Here is a 12,687-nt window from a genome sequence, read left to right as displayed (position 1 = left end):
TGAATGAAGCAACAATAGGGGTCCCTATTCAATCATGCCATGCACTGAACCGTGTACGTGAACTGCTGACACAGGTGCGGGCAGGCAGTTGCATGCCAAAGCAGCAGGCGGCGTCAGACTGCACATACCCTTCCCCAACGCCCCATAAAAACGTCATAAACGTTTTCGATTCCCGGCATCCCCGAAGTGGGGGGACAAGGGACGTGCCAAGCATGGGAGCAGGCCGTGCCAGCCGTGCCTTTTCTCTCTCTATGAATTCATAGAGTTCAAGTGGCTGGGGACTTTTAAGGCTTGGGGAAGGCATTCTTTTCCAACTCCTATTCTTTCAAGGGGAAAAGACCCCATACAGATGACATGGCTGGGGGAGGTTAAATGTGGCGAATACATCACATGGGTTTTCAGGCCACAAGTGGAAGTGGCGTGGTGGTAGATCCTATCTAGCGAGGGAGGAGTTGCTACAGACACAGTGACCGGGGGGCAGAGGGGACTGCCCAAGGGAATACACATGAGACCTGGAAGGAAGCGCTTATTCAAAGTTAAAAAGGTTTTAATTATCAACTTGTTTCTTACATAACCTATCGATTTGTTCAGAAGACATGCATGGATGACTTTGATGCCTTGATGTGACATTTGTCACAAAGTGCTGGCACCTGTTTTCTTCCATTATAAGGACCTGACAAACCTCTATCTTGTTCTAAAATCTTAATTTGTGTTCTGCTGAAGAAAGACAGTCAAACACAACTGGGATGGCATCAGGGTCAGAGAATAATGAGAGAATTTTCATTTTTGGGTGAACTATTCCTTTAGAAAACACTAAGAACCAGTGCTTGGGCGTATGTCTTAAAGCAAAATTTCACCCAAAAATTATAATTCTCACATAAGGGTGAGCAAATGATGATAGAATTATAATTTTTGGGTGAACTAGTTTTTTTTTAAGCCCAAATGAAAAGGATGCCACTAAAATCAACACCACCCCATTATTCCCAGGAATGCCCCTATTGATCATCTGTTGATGTTACTGTTACCTCGTGAATCCCAGGTTTCCTACGTGAAGGCCATTGACATCTGGATGGCTGTCTGTCTGCTGTTTGTGTTTGCGGCACTGTTGGAGTACGCAGCAGTCAACTTTGTCTCAAGGCAACATAAGGAGTTCATCAGGCTGCGCAAGAAGCAACGAAGGCATAGAATAGTAAGTGTGATAAACACATATACACACATGTACACACAAACAAATACAGGCTCCTGTCACAGTGGATAGCACCTCTTCTCATTGTGCGCTGCCATATATCCAAACACTGGCAATCCTACATACTACAGTTGGCTGTCACATCCAGTGTAGGGGGGAATTCAGATCGCATCGTTTCAATAGTGAGCAGTCCCCTATGCTGAGCCCACTGTATTTGCCATCTTTTAAAGCTTTTTCACAGCCAGTTTCCAAAGGCCATTAACCTGCTCCCTGAATCTAGATCACAGATAATGACTAAAATGGCAAAGAGCCTTCAAAGTGAAAGCTGGGAAAATACCCCCAAGGCTTTGGAGCGTAAAATCTCATTGAACACAAACAACGTTTACAGATTTAGAATGTAAGCTCTTTAAATCCTGAAGAGTGCGATGTTATATCCATCCATTTTAAAGTTATAGTGTGTAACGTACATCTTTCACATAATATGGGAAGTTAATTTGTCTGTTTTTTTGACTATTTTTAAACAAAGCCAAAGTAGGACCAACCATTGTGTGTCAGAAAGCAATGCAGTGAACGCACAGATTTCCAGTCTATCAGCATACCAGTGTTTTGTAGTAAATATTTGCACTCTTGGAACAGTACTTGCCCAGTCAAGAAATATTATACTCTTGTATAATATTCAATACAGAATAGATCAAGCATCAACAATCACATTTAAAAATGCAGGGGCACTTTCTGGGCTGGTAGAATAGCAATTGCTGTCCAAGCTCACAAGACCATGGAGATTTATGAGTGTGTTTCTTGGATCTGAATCAATAATGAGAGAAAAATGAGAATAACACTCTTTAAGAATGAGAGAGTTCTCCTCCCCCTTCTGCTTTAAAGATCTTGGCAGCCATTACTCTTCGTCCCATTCTTTCCCACCAAGAAAGTCTCTGTTCTGAATGATCAATCTGGGTGTATCGTATCGATGCATGGGTCACTGGCTGAGAGAGCTGTTAGGCTGATGGACCAACTACTGGCCAGGATTAATCAATACAACAAATCCTCGGCTTCATCCTGCCTTAATAACACTACAGACAAATTAGGCCACATGTTCCTGCATTTGCAAACACAGAGAGATCTGTTCTGGAAAAACGTGTGTCTGACTTGTAGCTCACTGTACTCATCAGCTTGAGCATTATCCTCTTGACTTTTATCAAGTTTAGCAGAAGAGACTTAAAGATTGTGGCCAGTTAGCTTGAGAGCACACGTCATTGGAGTGTCCCTTAGCAACGTGCAAAGAAGTGTGCACTTACTTGCAGTGTTGCCTAGCAACTTGGATGATGCACTGGAACATAGGCTTTGAAGCGCTTGATAATTGTTGTTCTTTAAAATGCTTGTTTAATTATTTACACAATTGTCAATATTGGTGATTTTCAGTCCGCTTTGCCTGACTGCATTTGATGCATAAAATGTACTGAACTGTGCAAGATTAAAAAGGAAGTGATCTCTAGATAGACTTATGAATGTGCTCTGTTGATCCCCAGATGTTAAAAACATCAGACTGGTGCCTGGGTAGCTCAGCGAGTAAAGACGCTGACTACCAACCCTGGAGTCACAAGTTCGAATCCAGGGCATGAGTGACTCCAGCCAGGTCTCCTAAGCAACCAAATTGGCCCGATTTCTAGGGAGGGTAGAGTCACATGGGGTAACCTCTTTGTGGTCGTTATAATGTGGTTCTCGCTCTCGGTTGGGTGCAGGGTGAGTTGTGCATCGATGCCGCAGAGAATAATGCGAAGCTTCCACGCGCGCTACGTCTCCGCTGTAATACAAGCCAAGTGATAAGATGTGCAGATTGATGGTCTCAGACACGGAGGCAACTGAGATTCATCCTCTGCCACCCGGACTGATGCCACTATTGAGTCACTACCCCAACACAAGGACTTAGAGAGCATTGGGAATTGGGCAGGAAAAAAAAGCATCAGACTAAGGTTCCAATTAAGCAGTATCAGAAGTATGGAGCCAGAAATATGCCAAAATAATTTGAATTTGAACTGTGTAAATATGAATTATAGACTTTGGAATTTGAATTATAAGTGTGATTTTGCCAAATTTAATATTATGTTTTATTTTAAATAGGTTTGAATTAGAATGTTTTAAACTCCAATCCTGGACATTTCATATTTAACCAAATTTAAATTGAATTCTTACACTGTAAAATAAATACAGCTTCAAGTTTTCAAGATGAAGAAGAAATTCAGAACACCAAATTCAATATTATAAAATTCAAACCACAGAAATTCAGATCTACAGAAAGTGGGTCAGAGATCAAGCTTATGTGTTCCACAGGGAAGAGTAGAGTGTCTCGGAAAAGTCAAACGGCGCATTTTGTATAATTCTCAGGCGCGAGCGTGATTCAAAAGGTCGCCATTCTGACCATGAAGTGGTTCTTAAACTTTTATGATTTATATTTTTATGGTTTGCACGTTAGCACATTCTCAGCACATAAGACATTTGTCTAAGCGGTCTCTGGTATTTGTTTTAGTATAAAGTATATTTAGTATGAAAGTATGCGTAAGAGTAAGCATCACATATAGCTCAATAATGAATTCTGCTTCATTCTGTGATCAGAATCCACATCAGATCTAAGTCGGATGTTATTTCAAACACTTGTTGGTGTTTGTAAGTGCGTTTTGAGCTCAAGACATGAACATCACGAATGATAATTCAGATGTGTGTGATTTAGCAGGCGTGATTACATTATATGATTAATTTCATGCAAATTGTAGGATTATTGTATTTAATGGCTAATTTACACACCGAACTCCAACAAACGTTACAAACACAGGATGACTGTCATTCTCACACGTGCACATCCCTATTGATGTTTTCCCTATTGATGTTTAGTCATTATGCCATTTATTTTTAGTTTGACTGGCAGAATAATTTTAAACGGAAGATTTCACGTGTTCTTGTCATAAATCTTCAAAGCTGCAAAATAAGTTTAAACAAGCAGCATAAAAAGATTCGATTTTAAGTAATGTTGATTATTGTTAATAATAACAATGAAAAAATGTATACGCCTTTTTACTGTTTCATAATTGTATTCATCATTTTAACGGCATTAATCCGCACACGTTATTGATGCTCGCACTTGCGATAGAGTAAAGCCGCGCAAGGCTTTTTGGAGGAAATATTCAAATTCAAACCTATTTAAAATACAAGATAATATTAAATTTGGCTAATTCAAATTCAAACCTATTTAAAATACAAGATAATATTAAATTTGGCTAATTCAAATTCAAACCTATTTAAAATACAAGATAATATTAAATTTGGCTAATTCAAATTCAAACCTATTTAAAATACAAGATAATATTAAATTTGGCTAATTCAAATTCAAACCTATTTAAAATACAAGATAATATTAAATTTGGCTAATTCAAATTCAAAAGTCTATAATTCAAATTTACACAGTTCAAATTGTTTTGGCATATTTCTGGCTCCATACAGAAGAGCAAGAGTGCTTTTGACCTGGATATCAGAACAGCTGTGATTAATCCATATGTAATCAACAGCATAATTGCAAGTGTGACATTGCTTTTACACAACAGTTCTATTATCATATCGAGTAAATTGTGTTTCAGGCAAAATTGTAATTTTGTTTTTCACCACCAACAAAAATAGTTCCCAAAGAAGTCTACACAAACACAGATGAGCAGTGATACAAACATTAAAACTTTCTGCTGCTGTTACTGTATATGAAATATCACCAATCTCGGAATGCCTCTTGTCCAATCAAATTAATGCACCGAAACTAAATATTGTATAAAGTGTTGTATAACATTTAGAGACTAAGAATTCACAAAACATTTGATAAAAATGCATGTTCATTAATGTTCTTCCTCATGGAGTATCAAGCAAGTGAGCCTGGAAGCATCGACTTGCAACGGAAAGTGAACGAGCTCCCTGGCAACAGCACGAGCTTCAGCAAACCCAACCAGCATTGCAACACCTGTGCCAGGGTAAAACTACCATCTGTTTCCCTATCCTCTCTGCCCACGGGCAAACACTGAGCCCCAGAATCCCAGAACCCCCTCAGTCTAGTTGTTCTCCACACATTTAGTGATGTCTGAATGTCTTTGTACTTTTTCATTCTCTCTTGAAAGTGATAAGATGTGTCCCCATGGAAATTCAGTCAGTACTTTAGCTTAAGCACATATGTAATATGGAAACTTGACACCTACCTATGAGTAAAAACAAACAAAATAAAATTGTTAAATATATCCCTGAATTTAGCAAATTCATTAAATGGTAGTTCATAATCATAATTTACTCATACTCATGTCGTTCCAAGTTTCAGGCTTTTTCTCACTAAAACCTGTTGAAGCCTTGGAATATGATGCATGGGTCACATTGGCTATTTTAATTTAATATTTGAGTACTTTTTTAAGCTTTAAGGGGAATTATTCCAGGTTCAAAATAATTTAAGCTCAATCGACAGCATTTGTGTCATAATGTTGATTACCACAAAAATTAATTTCAACATTCCCTCCTTAAAATCTGAATTACAATGAGGCATTCACAATGGAAGTGCATGGGGACAATACGTAAATGTTAAAATTTCTAAAGTAGAGCCACAAGATGTGAACAATATGTTTTAACATGATTTTAGCGTTATACAATGTCTATCTAACCTTTTCTGTGTAACTTTATATCAGATTTTTCAAATCTGTTGTTGCCATGATGATGTAACGCCATAAATACTAAAACCCTTAAATGACCATTAAAAAACACTAAATAAACAACTTTACAGTTCAAATAATAAAAACCTTTTAACAGAAAATGTAATATAGGTGTTTTTATAAATGATAAGCTTTACATTTCTGTCTTTAAATCTTCCAAAAATTGACCTCATTCACTTCCACTGTAAGTGTCGCACTGTAACCTTAATGTTTGCTCTTTTTAAAGAAAAGGAGGGACGAATCGAAATTACTTTTGTGGCTGAACTTGTATTGAACCCAGAACATAACTTTAAAGTGAGTCGCTACCAACTGCCAGTGTGCTGAAAATATGTGAAACATCTTTTATGTGTGTTCCACATAAGAAAGAAAATTGGATTTGGAACAGCTTGTGGGTGAGTAAATTATTTTAATTTTTCATTTTGGGTGACATGTTCCTTTTAGAAGTGTGAAAGGGTGTTATACACAAATATGTGCTTATGGTAAGGTGTGCATATCCACCCAATATGGTTTCTTTCCTTTATTCCATGCTGTTGAGTGGCCCCCAGTCTGTGTATTGCGGTGCGTATACGGTACAGGAGCAGCACTCGCTATAGTGCTTTCACATATGCTGCGTTTGCAGTGCGCTACTGATCCGCAGTTTCTGTGTCCCACAAAATCAAAAATGTGTAAGTAATTATGATTTTAAATCCAAACGTTAACTCTGACACAGTATGAAAATTAATTTTAATCATTGTGATTCTTTGTTTTACATGTAGTTCGAGTTGTTGACAGAAGAAAAGCTATCGCGCTATAACTGTTGCTAAGAAGGAGAAGAATGAGTCGCATTTGGGTTCACTCTGTCTTTTTTTAGGGTAAAAAAATAATATATGATGGCATTTTAAACTTTTGGGACTATAATCATACTTTTTTGTTTTTCTTGACCCTGTAATTTAGTAACTGTAGAACACATTAACTGTAATTATGTGTATATGATGAAATTATTACAGTTTCTTGTCAATCTATGTCTATTTTAATGTGAACAATGCGCTGCCACTTTAATTCAGTGCGGTGCAGCACAGCAAAAATAAACTCGGTCCGTAAACGATCGCTGCACTGCTGTATACACACCGCAACTGGAACGGATCGACGGACTGCATCCGCATGCAGTGTAAAAGCTTTAACCTTTAACCCCTAATAAAGAACTAAATGAGAACTTAATCTTCTTATCCTCTCGAGGAAAGGGGTAATTTGTCATAGATTGACAGATAAACTGATCCAATTTATATAATAATAGAGGCACAGAACTAGGCCAAATTACTACAAAGTACCCTGCTATTGTTTTTAGATATACTTAGATATACAAGTAATCATACACTGTATGTGTGAGTTTAATTCCTGGCTACTAGTTGCATGACTTTTAAAGTAGTATTTCTACAGTGTAACTGTATACTGTGACTTCACAGGGAACAGGACCAATACATTTCTGTAATGTAGCAGTGCTGTGTTGTAGAATCACAAAGATCATCTGTATTTTTTTATCTACAGTGTTAATTGTCACCCTCATTGAGTTTAGTAGTAGTGTTGATATCTTGCGTGCCTGATTGACAACTCATAATAAAAAGTTAATGAGCAATTAAACCAAAACATATTATAGCCTAGCTTTAGAATGACTAACTATGTAGGTTAAGTTAACTAGATGCAAGTAGACTTTGTCAACAGGGTCCAAATTGACCAAATGGGACACTGATCACACTAATGGTGACATCACACGAAACAAATATTTGCAACAAAACAACATAAATAATAAAACGAAACAGATTAAACCCCTATAAAGTTTTAATTACAACTGTTTAAATGCCCCCATAACTTCCCTTTGACCAAGGAAACTTAATAGAGGGCAACAGTCTGGATGCGGAAGTAAAAATCCCATTTATTTATCTCATAGACTAATTGATTTACAACGATAAATTATAAACCTTTAGTGCTACGAGATTGTTCATCAATAGTATATGCTTCCCTTGAAGCCATCTGTCTGCACTATTTCAACTTCACTGTTAAAAAATCATGTTTGATAGCATAATTTATGGTAAACAACTACATCACCAATGATACAGAAGAGAGAGAGAGATCCACCAATCAGAGAACTGCAGCCAACGAAACCCAAGAAACATGACCTTGAGCTCCCATGACACACTGTGAATGACATAACTGAGTTTCTATACATATAATCCACAACCCATAATTAATAGTTTTATATATACCCAACATTTTTAATTCAATTACATAATTTGCTATGCTTCATGGGATTGTAGTTTGTGCCCTCATGAAAGATGTTAAATACAAAGTCTCGTACCTTTGTCTTTATGTCCGGAACCCAGACGGCTGGAAAAAATGGGCAGGCATTGTTGCGCTCTATTAAATAATTCAAGCGAAAAGCATTATGGGTATTCCCATCAATTTTGTACTTTTAAGTTTGAGTTATTAACACTTAAAAATCTTAAGTCTATGGATTTTTAAGATAAATAAGTTCAATAAACTTAAAAATTTGAGTTATGAGCTCAAAACTTGACATTTCAAGTAATACTTAATTAAGGAAACTTGATATTTCCAGTAATGACATCGTTAGGGTTTACAGTGAACAGGATACCCTCTCTCCTTTGGTTCTCTGTGGCTGTTTAGCTTATAATTTATTTTCCTCTCTGATAGCCTGATGGTTGAGAAATTGAAAGATGTATTCCACATACTGGAGTTAATTTAGCCACATATTGTACCAGTGTAAAATTGTTTTTTGTTCAGCCTGAAGAATATTCTTTTCACTCTTGGTGTGAATAGACCATTCATCTGTGAATAGTTTCACTTTTCCGTTTGACCTTTGGTGTGAAAAATCTTTACCCTGCCTTTCTGTGCCTCTCAGGAATGTTTAGACTGGGATATACGTATGTCTATTAATATTCCATAACAATTGTCTTAATAGGGAGAAGACTTAAATTCTGTGAGTCTGCAAAAGAGGCCTGGTCATCCATCACATGACAATTCCCATTGTAGGTTTTTTGGTTGAGGCCCTTTCACATCATGTGGGTATTTTGAGAGATTTATTACTTCAAATGCCAAATAAGGGAAACAAATATCTATCTTTGTCCTTACTTCTTTGAGAGACAAAGTACATTTTTTGTGATCAACCATTGCTCCATAAGCTGCACACAGTTAGCAATCATAAAAGCGTGGAACTGTGTAAGCATTTCCTTGATTTTATCTACTGTATTCTGTAACAGTATTCTAGAATATTCTAATTCAGTAGCCCAAAAGACCACTTTAAAGTATGTTATTTTAGTTTTAGTTTGCTGCTCTTCATTTGAAAGCTGGCATATGTGCCCTGAAGTCTTCATATCAGCTGTAATGTAGAACACCACATTTTATTGTGCTGGGCGAGCAGTGTAGGTCAAAGTTTCTTTATTGCCTGCCACTAAACAACATTTAACAAGCACTGAGAAGGCTTTTCTTCCCTACTTCTGTTAAAGGAGGAGGAGTTTGTTCGGGAAAGCCGGGGCTTTTACTTCCGTGGGTATGGACTGGGCCATTGCCTACAAGCAAAAGATGGGACAACTGTGGAAGGGTCCAACGTATTCACCCCACCACCCCCTGTGCAAGTTTTGTATGATGGTGAGGCCGTCCGGAAACGCTTTGTGGACCGAGCCAAGCGCATTGATACCATATCCAGAGCCGTGTTTCCTCTCAGCTTCCTTATATTCAACATCTTCTACTGGATCACCTACAAAGTGCTGCGACACGAGGACATCCATGCCGACTTGTAATCAGTCCATCTCTCCTGGTTATGCCACTTATTCATCTTTACGGCTTCTTTTCTTTACTAGTATCTTTCTTTGAATCAAAACCCACCATGAAATCCACAGTAGAAGTGTATTTCAAAAGCATATTCATGCCAGAAATGCCATCAGTGCTAAAAACATGTGCTCAGGTGAGACTTCTGGATTTCAAAAAGAATATAAAGTGCCCACACAGTCTGACAAAGGGGCTCATAGATGCAAATGCTGCAAATTCTGTTGGGGACCTGGCTCTCCTCTCGTTCTTATCTTCATTTGAGTGAACTGCACAAATATTCAGTGCGTTGTCCTCACTGTGTCAGCTCCATCTGAGTTATCGGCTGAAAGATTTTGTTCTTGTTTGGATAGAAAATATTGACTTCAATTTTACCACAAGGCGCATCCTTGAATGAATGTTTTTAAAAAAAACTCAAAACAAATGTGTTTTTTACACCTTAAAATGTCAAATTAATGGGCTGTGAAGGGAAGGATTTTGATTTACTATTTATGGGTACAGCTACAGCAGGATGGTTTACTGTTTTATTAATATGAGATTATAAATATATATGTGTATAAAGTGTACATATGCAGAGTTGTTCACAGACTGCAGACAGCACAAATGTGTATTTCTCTTTTGTCTAAATTTGAATAAATGGATATTCTACCAAGAAATCTGAGTTCTTTTTTTACTGTGGTGCATTATTTTCCCAGCAGTTTGCCACAGAAAAATGTGAGTGTTACTCACTAGCACAAATAATGTTCTTTTGTTGTTGTAATTTATGAAAATTGCTCTGGATATTAAATCTGTACATTTCCAGACTGATTTATTATAAGCTATTCATAGTCATAAGTATATATATATAATTATAATTATTATTTTTTTAATCATTTATATTTATCATTCACACTCATAGGAAAATACAAAATAGCCAACTCGTTCCAGCAGTTTTATGTTAAGATTAATGATTTGTGATGCTCGGTCACTCTGGCAGTTTCAAGCTTTAATTGTCAACAAACAAAGACATGTATCACACATTACAGCCATTCTCTATTAGTGCGTGCCCCAAATGTGTGCCTCAGACAAACATAAATCCGTCATTTATTTTCCTGTCCATATTAATGTTGAAGGCTGTGCAGAGATACAGGGTGAAGACAGAAAAGCATTGGTGCTGAGGAAGGACGAATGGGGATTTTAATGGGATTCACAAGGTGTTTTTTATCAGCTAATGAGTTTGAAAAGGACTCTGCATACTTTGCTAATGACATGAATTAAGACCGCCAACCTCTGTGTGCAGCCCATTGTCTGAGGAGGAACTAATCTAGTCTTCTGTATGCTACAGTCCCAAGGGTGAGTGGGTATACGTACACATGTGTCTGTGTAGAAGGAAACAAAATACTTAACTCAGGAAATGGTAGATTAATTCCACCCCATTTGTTAATGGATTAACCCAGGTTTCTAACACTCAACCGACAGAATAACAATGAGTTCAGGCTCATGACGGTTACTCAGTGAGATCTTGAAAGTTACAAAGTGTGTATAAAATTCTATATAACATTATAGACGTGCACAAATTAAAGCTTATTAACCAGTCAATCTGTATTACTTTAACTGTGAAGATGATCTTAGAGTCCCATCAAGCAAATAAGTCCTTGTCAGCTATAATGTGTTGCTGTCAAGAGTTCATCCACTGCTCACTCATACAGCAGGCTGCTTTGGACAGTTTTAAGGTTTCTCCATTTGAGCAAATGCGGTGGCTTGACATTCGCTTAAGCCCTGCACACTCACTGCTGACAGCTTAAGTAGATTTTTTTCCAAAAGGAAATCTGGGGGCAATAGACAAATGTCAGAAAAATTGGCTATTGTATCTCACAATGTGCATTTTCCATGAGAAGCTTTTTGAGTTAACACAGTGGGATACTGCATTTACTGGCCCAGAGCAGGTTTACTCAAACCATGAAGGAGAGATCCAGTGGCAAATAGGAAATAAAGAAAGAAAGAAACAATAAGAATAGAGGCAACCATTTGGTGTTCTTAAAGTAAATTCCAGGTTCAATAGAAATTAAGCTCAATCGACAGCATTTGTGGCATAATGTTGATTACCACAAAAAAATTATTTCAATTAATTCTTACTTTTCTTTAAAAAATAAAAAAATAAAAAAAAGATTGAGGTTAGAGTGAGGCACTTACAATGGAAGTGAATAGGGCCAAATTTTGGAAGGTTTAAAGGCAGAAATTTGTATAATTTTATAAAAGTGCACATTAATTCTTCTGATAAAACTCTTATTATTTTTGTAAAGTTGTTTAAATCGTCATTTCAACTGTAATTTTAGTGTTTGTTGACATCTTCATGGCAATAAAGTTGTAAAATTGGCTTTAACTTTACACATAAAAGGTTATTATGTGATTTTATCACACTAAAATCATGTTAACATTCGTATTGTTTATGTCTTGTTGCTATCATTTTGAAACAGTGAGTATTTTAATTTTGGGATTGGCCCCATTCAGTTCTGTTGTAAATGCCTCCCTGTAACCCAGATTTGAGTTTTTTCTAAAGAAAAAGAGAGGCATGACAAATATATTTTTGTGGTGATCAATACTATGCCACAAATGTTGTCGATTGAGAATAACTTGTATTGAACCCAGAATATTCCTTTAATTAGCTTTTGTTACATGGAGTTCTTTGTTTTAGTTTTTATGGGGCAAACGTTGCCTTTGTAGGATTTAAGAAGATTTTCTAAATCTGCAGCCCATGACTGACAAACACAAAATGAGTCTGTGATTTATAGCATACAACTACACTCCTTCACCCCTCCCCCAGATCAGTGTATCTCCCCCAGTACCGCCTGTATCACAGATACAGAAACTCTGGATTTCAATCACAGAGGAAAGAACAGAGATGCACCCCATGAGATTGCTCAATGCTGCTTCCCCTCAATAAGCACAGAGGAATCGCAGCCTATCATCATTATGCTATAC

General features: G+C 37.1%; 1 protein-coding gene across 1 annotated transcript in view; it reads left to right on the top strand.

Moving 5' to 3' along the window:
* The window catches only part of glra4a (glycine receptor, alpha 4a), a 48,266-nt gene extending 38,073 nt beyond the window's left edge, over nucleotides 1–10,193 (top strand). The window contains exons 8-9 of the mRNA XM_052150039.1: nucleotides 1,040–1,189; nucleotides 9,408–10,193. Of these exons, the coding sequence (XP_052005999.1) occupies nucleotides 1,040–1,189; nucleotides 9,408–9,701 (444 nt within the window). The 3' untranslated portion in view covers nucleotides 9,702–10,193. The remainder of the gene's footprint in view (nucleotides 1–1,039; nucleotides 1,190–9,407) is intronic.
* Nucleotides 10,194–12,687: the final 2,494 nt, after the last annotated feature.

The sequence above is a fragment of the Xyrauchen texanus genome, chromosome 19 (genome assembly GCF_025860055.1).
Source record: "Xyrauchen texanus isolate HMW12.3.18 chromosome 19, RBS_HiC_50CHRs, whole genome shotgun sequence".
Classification (NCBI taxonomy): Eukaryota; Metazoa; Chordata; class Actinopteri; order Cypriniformes; family Catostomidae; genus Xyrauchen; species Xyrauchen texanus.
Note: the sequence above shows the minus strand (reverse complement) of the source record. Positions and strands in the feature narration are given on the sequence as shown.